The sequence below is a fragment of the Carya illinoinensis genome, chromosome 11 (assembly GCF_018687715.1).
Source record: "Carya illinoinensis cultivar Pawnee chromosome 11, C.illinoinensisPawnee_v1, whole genome shotgun sequence".
NCBI classification, from domain to species: Eukaryota; Viridiplantae; Streptophyta; class Magnoliopsida; order Fagales; family Juglandaceae; genus Carya; species Carya illinoinensis.
Window position 1 is genome coordinate 12,373,863 of NC_056762.1, and position 8,861 is coordinate 12,382,723.

Sequence of the window (8,861 nt, forward strand, 5' to 3'; positions counted from 1 at the left end):
AGAAGTGACTATCAATGACGTGATATATTTTCTTATTTCTAAAAAATGTTTAAAGATATTTAAAAAAAAGTTGAAAAAAAGAAAACAAAATTGTAATTTGCACTAGTGATAAGTTTGAGAGGGTAAACTCATGATACGGTGTTAGTACAACACCCTTTGGAATTTTAATAGTAAATTTTTTTAAACAAATAAAAAATAGACAAAAATACTTTAATCACAAAGAAATTTTAGAAAAATAAACTCACAAGTTAGTGTAGGTTGATGTGAAATATCACGTTGTAAAGTAGATCAAATATGTCATATAAGTCACGTCAATTTATGAGTTTATTTTTATAAAAATTTTTATACATGTAACATTTTTCTTTTAGCAATAAGAAATACTTTTCTGCAAAAGAACTTGATATAAGTAAATTTACAAATTAATATAGTTTGACGTAATAGATTATATTATAAAATTATTTTACGTGAAATTACACTATTTATGAGATTATTCTTAAAAAATGAATTATTCTTTTAGGAAACCTTTTTGTAATCTCTCCCAAAACTTAATGGAAAATGATAGTATGATATATCAAATATATCCATCAAATGTATTTATTCGTATATTTTTATATATTTTTTATTTTTTTAATAGTTAAAGAAGTGACTATTAGTAATTTATATTTTTTCTTATTAGTTAAGAATGTTTAAAAAATACTTAAAAATAAATAAAAATAAAAAAGAGAAATAATAGTTACAATTATAATTATGCAAGCGTCACGCAATCACTTAAAATAAATAAATAAATATAATATCTATATAAAAAGAAATTAATATTTTTAATAATAATTTTTTTAAATAATTACATGATACTTACTCATTATATAATTATATTACGTATTGCTTAATTACTTAATTAAAAAAAAAAAAAAAACTCATTTGTAATAATATACAGACAAATTTGGGAGGCACGTAGCATTGTCCTAAATCAAAATATGTAAATCCAAAATATGTAAATCAACAGTCTTAAATTTAAGTGAAATGATATATATAATTACTTTTATATATTTTTTTATAAATTTTATTAATATAATTGACTGTATTAATTATTTTTTATTAATAAAATATATAAAAAGATGTGTAAAATTGATTTCCCATAAATTTTTTTTGTAAATTTTATATTCGTTCCGGTGTGCAATGTAATTTCCTCATTAATTATCATAGCGAGCTCCATCTTGATGGTCTCTCATGGCACTCAATCTTGCTCCTTCGAACCCCACAATTTTCCCCCCCTTTGCCCATCCAAAGCGTTCTTCTCATTGCGTCCAAACCCCGCCACCTAGTACAAGAACCAAACGCTTCTTGGTCTTTTCCTCCGCCAACACGAGGGCGGCTCTCCGGGAATGGCGTGAATATGAGGAGGCAGTGAAGCGCAAGGACCTCGTTGGAGCCCTCAGGTTCTTGAAATCCATTGAGACCGTTAGCCGCGACAACAATAAAGACCAAATTGAGCGCATTAATGGGTCTGCTTCGGCCGAGTCGACTCGGTCCCTGCTCGGTGAGTTGGGGCTGGTTGGCTACGAGAGGGACTGGGAGGTTCTGGACACCTGTCTGAATGCTGATGATATGAAGCTTGTGGCGAGCGCTTATGGTTTCCTCAAGGATAGGGGGTTTTTGCCCAACTTTGGCAAATGCAGGAATATTGGTATTGTCTTTTGATTTTTTTTTTCGTTGTATATTTTTATATTGGAATTATTGCGTTTGTTTGAGTATGGTTTTTCTGTATATTTTTTGAGTTTTTAGATACCCTCTACATAAGATGGTAGCATAGTTGCAAATTTTACTAACTTGAACATTTGTCGCAAGAACTCAATCTTTTCGCGTCCTGCTATGTTTTGAAAACAAGACAGTATCCACTTTGTTACTGTGATATGATGCTTTTATTTCTGCTATAAATTCTTCTTGCAGTTATGATTTTTGGTCTTTCGTGGATGCTGCCAATATTTGGTGCTCAGGCTATTGACTTGTGTAATGGCACTCGTTAGGCTCTTTACGGTAGAAAAAGCGAAGTAATGTTATTTTTTCATCAATCTTAAGAGGGAGCCCGCGATCTAGTCTCTTTAGTAGACTTGCGATGTCTTCTACTTCTATTGTAGAAGAAGACGCCCATGGAAAGGGATTAGAGCCGTAAAGGGGAGCGGTGTAATTATTTGCACATTGAGCAGTCCCTTCGAAGCAACATTGGGGTGTCACTACTTCCCTATCACAATAGGTGGACATCTACAATGTCACTGCATACCTGTTTCTATGCCGCCAAAGGTGGACTTTTCGAAGATATTTTGGAGTTATTACTGTTCTGCAACCATCTACCACTTTAGCTTGCTAGCAGAGTGTAATGTCTGCTGCTATTACCGACTGCTGTTCCTTGTATCTCTGTTATTACGGGCATAGCCTCCATTTTCATAATAAGTTTGTATTTCTCATTTTATTTCGTATAGTGGAGACCTTTTCTCATTGATGGTCCAACAATCATCATCCTAGTGTGCCATTAGTGAACTTTTCCATATAGGTCCAGGCCTGTTTTTAATGTGTAACCTTTTTCTAATATGTTTTAGGAGTTTCCTAAGAGTTGGATATGCAGTTGAGCATTGTATTCCGTTGTTCATGTGTCTATTGATACTTTTGACTCACGTCCATTTGCCAATGGTCTTTGGACTTAGTGTTAATTACAGGCTGATGCATGGGTTGTGTTTGCAATTACTTAGAAATTCTTGTATACAAGGTGATAATTTCTGATGTCATTCTGTGAGACTTCACGGAGGCATTAAGACTCTTATACCTTTAATTAAATCGATTGCCTCACTCTGTTTTCTGTCTTTACTGTCTGCAGTTTTGGAGGGACCAAGAAGCATTACACCAACTATATTGAAGTCTTCAACGGGTTTAGAGGGTGAGTTTTCTCTTCTCATCTCGACCATTGAGTGTTCAAGTTATTCATACTTCAGAAAATACTTGGTGTTGTGACCGTTTTACAATTTTCAAATATAGTCTTCCCCAAATGTATCTTGATATTTTTTTCCTCTTCCAATTTTGATGTCCAGTGTCTAAACTCTCTCCAAAGAAGTGGGGTGTTTCAGGGAGCTCCCAGGCTGTTTTGGTTGCTTTTCTTGGTGGGGTATCTTTCCTTATTTCGGAAGGGATTGATATCAGGCCTAACCTTGCAGTGATATTGGTGCTAGCCTTCATGGACTCTATATTCCTTGGTGGCTCCTGTTTAGCTCAAATCTCAAGTTATTGGCCACCAAATAGGCGGCGGATCCTAGTTCATGAAGCAGGGCATCTCCTGACTGGTAAGCCCTGATGTTAAGTTGGTGCTTCAAAATTGGTATAATTCTTTAAGCAATACAGAATAGCTTAAGCTTCTGACAAAATTTGTTTATTGAACAGATGTGCATTGCTACATCTACAGTCTCACATGGATTTTCTGGATGAATTTGCAGCTTACCTAATGGGCTGCCCAATTCGTGGAGTAATTTTAGATCCAATTGTCGCAATGCAAATGGGCATTCAAGGGCAGGTAATCTTTTCTCTTTTGTGCTTCATGTAGAATTGCACCTGGTCTGGTTTTCTATCGTATCACGATTTGAATCATTGACACTCTTACATGCTTAGTTGGATATTCATGATGTAACCATTCGTACACCTTTTTTTTTCTTGGGAATGCAGGAAGATGGCATAGTAAAGCTTCATTCAATACGTTATGCTTGTGTGTATCTATGATTATGTTATTTTTTGTTTTAAAACCTAAATCGAAAACATTCTTTTACCGGTAGATACAAGATGTATACAAAACCAAACGATGCAAGTTTAAATTATTATGTTTGTTCAATTTTTTCCCTCATTTAAAACATTTTTATCAATAGAGAGAATGAGAAGAGATTGAAGGGAGAAAGAAACGTTATACAGGGAAAGAGGAGTAGGAGGAGATTAGAGTTAGGTTGCAGTTGCATATCAGTATCAGAGCCCTTTTGACATACCATTAAACCACAGACCATTACTCAATATGTATATATTATTTGGATGGTTTATTGTTTTCTTTGTCTTATCGTCTTTCATGTTTGAAGCTTCAATCATATACCACTTTGGCTTGGGTTTTTCGATGTTAATCTTTAGACATGTGTGCTTCTATTTATGGAGTCACCCATCATGTTAGATATGCTGTAATTTTTTATGCATGGGAATAATAGGATAGGCTGTTCTTACTTTGGTAAAGTATTAATTCTTAACCTATAAGCAGGGTAGTTCTTGGATGGATTAGGGGTAAAAAATAGCACCTGCCCAATCATTAAAGTCAATGAATTTATGGGAATAACTAGCAAGAACACATTCTTAATCAAATCAGTTATTTTTGTTCTATTTTTTTATTTGAATATTTCTGCTTTGCAGTTTTTCTTGGTTATCACTTTAAGGATGAATAAATCTGTTTCTAACATACAATGTTCTGTGCTCAGCTTCATGGTTATTTTATTGAGATTACAAACTCTAGTTCTTTTCCATTGTCACTTCACGTGCACGTACTTAGAAATATGCTCATACGTATTTCACAATCACAAAGAACCATCAGAATCCACCCTATGGTCAAACCCATAAATCAAAACATCAAACCTCTGGCGTTAATTGGGGCATGGACATTAAATTTTTTATGATGCAATGAATAATTCGTTATAGCACAACTTTTTTGTTGTTTGCACCAAGGAATAAGCAAATATTATTATATCTTTTTGGGTTAGAATATAGTAAATATTTTAAACAACTTATTAGTAAAAGAAGTTTGCCTTCTTGATTTCTTTAATTGAATCAACTTGTGTTTACTCTGATTAGGTCTTGAATTAATTCAACTTTGCCTTATACTCGCATAAATATAGCTTCATCATGGATTTTGCATTCTTTTTATGACAAATAAGACTCATTCGTAGTTTGATTTTATAGGCTGGAACTCAGTTTTGGGATGAGAAAATGGCCAATGATCTTGCTGAAGGACGACTTGATGGCACTGCTTTTGACAGGTGAGTCGTGAATGGAAAAGGTTCCTTGAATAATTAATTAAGTGTTTGGCTGCCTATAGCTGAATGAATAGTGCATTTTTGTCCATACTACTACGTTATTTTTTCCTGCAGGAACTACTTTGTCTAATTAAGCTGGTTCAAGTTGTAACTCATTTACTTTTAGCTTCTGTCTGAAAACAAACAATTTTAACCATGTTTGAAGTTTTAGTTACCAAAGGATCTTCCAAAAGCCTGAAATACCCTTCACGACTTATATTATATGATTCCTTAAGCTTTGTTTACTGATTAAAAAATATATATGATTCCTTAAATTGTCCTGCTAAGACTTTATATCAAAAATAAAAAATTGTCCTGCTAAGACTTTCACTCTTTAGAACTTATTCCATCAACTTATCAAAAAATAAATAAATAAATAACTTATTCCATCACACTTGTTGGGACTTTGTTTCTGGACACCCATTGCCAATAAAAAAAGGAACTTATTCCATCAAAAAAATATAAATACCAAACATCCCACTGCCTACAAACTTTGATACCTGCTTGGTGGTGGTACCATTTGTTAATCGTGTTGGGTAATTCAGGGGTTCGGGTTAATACTCAAACCCAACATGATTATTTTATGGGTTGAACACAAACCATTTGACCAGTTTAAAAATAAAACAAAAAAATGAAAAATGAAAATATTCACAAATATTTTATCATTCCTTCTATTATATAACAAGACAAAGACTATACAAGAATTATTTAAGAGAATATTTTAAAATTAGAGCTATATTTTTAATTTGAAATTAAATTCCTAGTTAAAAATATGTAGCAGGTCAATCGGAATAACCTGGAATGACTGAATGGCAGTTTTCTGTGTTGGCTAATCGGGTCAACTTGTGAACCCGTGGGGGTTGACCCGACCCGAATCCAATTATGTCCAACCCTAGCCCTATTTCGGGTTTGCATGTCATGTCAAGAATTGGCAGCCCTAGGTACCCCCGAATGGAGGTGACTTAGCATGTCATATGGCAACTGAAATGGTTGCTTTCTTTTTGTTCCCTTCTTTTCAAGCGATAACTGATTCTTGGAATGACACAATGGTTAGGTACTGCATGGTGCTTTTTGCAGGCATTGCTGCTGAAGCACTCATTTATGGTGAGGCAGAGGGTGGAGAGAACGATGAAAATCTCTTTAGGAGTATTTGTGTTCTTCTGCAACCGCCGTTATCTGTTGCTGAGGTCTCTCTCTAACTTATCTGCTTGATTATATGATTGTTCTCTTTTGTTTATAATATACTCGTTTTGTCATCTGACGATCGCTACCCTGATTAGATGTCAAATCAAGCAAGATGGTCGGTTCTTCAATCTTATAATCTGCTCAAATGGCATAGACATGCACACCGAGCTGCTGTTAAAGCTTTGGAAAATGGTAGCGGACTTGGCACCGTGATTAGGAGCATTGAAGAAGCCATGTCTTCAAATAGATAAACTCCATAGGCGCTCTTCAGAGAGAGAACTGATCCCATCACATTTTTTTATTTTTGAGCTAGATAGATTGTGAAGATAAGAAAACATAGTTGTTAATATAGGATGTTCCTGAATGTGCTCGGGAGAAGGATATTTTACTCCTTTCAGCACATTAGTTTCTCTTCACTTTAGTATTGCTAGCACAAATAAGTAGAATTATCTGATTTCGGTGTTGTAAGAATAATTGGCTCCAACGAGAAAGTGTTATGGTGCCTAAAATGTCCTTGGGACTTTTCCCACTTGGCATTCCTATCTTTTTTTATTTTCCATTTTCCATTGAACTGTAATTTTAAAGCTGGCAGTGAATTCTGTCAGATGAGTTAGGATGAGCCTTTAGAGATAAGCAGCAACAGATATACTCTTAGCCTAGTCAGAACGTACTTGAATGCAAAAACTGTGTACGAAATCATTTAGAGCATGGAACATAACTGTTTTCATATATTTTCAGATATAAAGATTTTATGTATAGTCACTTTTAAGTAATTTTTAGTCACTCTACTAATGTAACTCTTGGTTGGTAGGGTCTACTTCATTTGTATATATTTTTAGGGCGACAGGTATGCCAGACTCTTATCTCAAAATGTAATATCAATTTTAAGAATATAAAATACATATATATTTTTTGGACAAATTAAAATAATTAAAAATAAAGTAAGATCTAATTAGAGGTGAACAATTAAACCGTCCACACAAGCCGATTCGAAATTTCGACCCAAACTGCAAAATTTTACCTGAACTGAAACAAAATAATTCGGAAGTGGTTAATTCCATTGCTACCCGTTTTCAAACGGTCCGGGTCGAGTAATTACCCGTTAACCGATTCTGTGCGGAGTTATTTTTGAGAACCATCGGTGATCGCTGCGAATTCACTAAGTGATCTGTTGGACATGTCCGTCAAGTTCCAGTGGCCGGATATGATTCTCTTGCCAAAGAGAGTGGTGAGAGCCGCGGTGCAACCGGACAGGGTCAAGGCCATGCTAATGCCAAACAAAAGGTTTTCTGTGTTGAAAACGCTGGCCCAGCCTTTAGGGTACCAAATCCAGTGGGATACGACAAGGTAAATGAAACCAGTGAGGAAGGAGTAGATGAGGTAGGCGACGAACTGGGTGCCCCTGGGGATGGAGCCGCTAGTGATACTTGCAACTACGATAGCAAAGGCCCATTGGTAGAGTAAGTTACCGTAGTCGAAGGATGACGAAGGAATTTCCTTGAGTCTGAAGAAGTGGCAGCTAATGAAGCCGTTGGAGGGGGAGCCAAAGGCGAAGGCAAACTCGAACAGGTAACGCCTTGGCAAAACCGTGTCGGTGAACTTGTTGGAGATGGTGGAGATTTGGTCACAGAGGTAGCCTCCTACGGCCGTGGCGTCGGTAGTGTTTGGGCCCAATACTTGAACCAGTCGGCCAAGTGAGCTACTCGGTAACGGCGTAATGCCATGCCAAGTGAGCTCTCTCTCTCTCTCTCTCTCTCTCTCTCTCTCTCTCTCTCTCTCTCTCTCTCTCTCTCTCTCTCTCTCATTCTTGTTCTGAGTGAGCCATGGCATTACACCGTTACCGAGCAGCTCACTTGGCCGACTGGTTCAGGTATTGGGCCCAAACACTACCGACGCCACGGCTGCCGCAGGCTACCTCTGTGACCAAATCTCCACCATCTCCAACAAGTTCACCGACACGGTTTTTCCATGGCGTTACCTGCTCGGGTTTGCCTTCGCCTTTGGCTCCCCCTCCAACAGCTTCATCAGCCGCCACTTCTTCAGATTCAAGGAAATTCCTTTGTCGTCCTTCGACTACGGTAACTTACTCTACCAGTGGGCCTTTGCTATCGCAGTTGCAGGTATCACTAGCGGCTCCATCCCCAGGGGCACCCAGTTTGTCGCCTACCTCATCTACTCCTTCCTCACTGGTTTCATTTACCTTGTCGTATCCCACTGGATTTGGTACCCCAAAGGCTAGGCCAGCATTTTCAACATAGAAAACCTTTTGTTTGGCATTAACGTGGCCTCGACCCTGTCCGGTTGCACCGCGGCTCTCACCACTCTCTTTGGCAAGAGAATCCTATCTAGCCACTGGAACTTGACGGACATGTCCAACGGATCACTCGGTGAATTCGCAGCGATCACCGATGGTTCTCAAAAATAACTCCGCACAGAATCGGTTAACGGGTAAGTACTCGACCCGAACCGTTTGAAAACATGTAGCAATGGAATTAACCGCTTCCGAATTATTTTGTTTCGGTTCGGGTAAAATTATGCGGTTCGGGTCGAAATTTCGAATCGGCTTGTGTGGACGGTTTAATTGTTCACCCCTAG

The 8,861-nt window shown here is 36.9% G+C and overlaps 2 protein-coding genes across 3 annotated transcripts; both read left to right on the forward strand.

The window, feature by feature from the left end:
* The first annotated feature begins 1,170 nt into the window (after positions 1 to 1,170).
* LOC122282812 lies at positions 1,171 to 6,775 on the forward strand. 2 transcript variants are annotated; one of them, XR_006230470.1, is made up of 7 exons: positions 1,171 to 1,684; positions 2,870 to 2,929; positions 3,081 to 3,329; positions 3,480 to 3,556; positions 4,969 to 5,045; positions 6,159 to 6,268; positions 6,362 to 6,505. XR_006230470.1 is itself a non-coding variant. In XM_043094848.1 (7 exons), exons 1-7 carry the CDS (start codon positions 1,228 to 1,230, stop codon positions 6,515 to 6,517), a joined length of 1,209 nt encoding a protein of 402 aa, XP_042950782.1. In that variant the 5' UTR covers positions 1,172 to 1,227; the 3' UTR covers positions 6,518 to 6,775. The 2 variants fall into 2 exon arrangements, 1 of the variants encoding a protein (XP_042950782.1); XM_043094848.1 differs by having other exon boundaries at positions 1,172 to 1,684; positions 6,136 to 6,268; positions 6,362 to 6,775.
* Positions 6,776 to 8,089: 1,314 nt separating this feature from the next.
* On the forward strand, positions 8,090 to 8,524 carry LOC122282215 (putative protein TPRXL). The gene has a single exon (XM_043094167.1). It carries the CDS (start codon positions 8,090 to 8,092, stop codon positions 8,522 to 8,524), a length of 435 nt encoding a protein of 144 aa, XP_042950101.1.
* The last annotated feature ends 337 nt before the right edge of the window (positions 8,525 to 8,861 follow it).

Coding starts and splice junctions, on each gene's coding strand:
- LOC122282812 (XM_043094848.1), top strand. CDS start 1,228: ATGGCACTCAATCTTGCTCCTTCGAACCCCACAATTTTCCCCCCCTTT. Junction 1,685..2,869: donor TGGCAAATGCAGGAATATTG/GTATTGTCTTTT, acceptor TACTGTCTGCAG/TTTTGGAGGGACCAAGAAGC. Junction 2,930..3,080: donor GTCTTCAACGGGTTTAGAGG/GTGAGTTTTCTC, acceptor TTTGATGTCCAG/TGTCTAAACTCTCTCCAAAG.
- LOC122282215 (XM_043094167.1), top strand. CDS start 8,090: ATGGCATTACACCGTTACCGAGCAGCTCACTTGGCCGACTGGTTCAGG.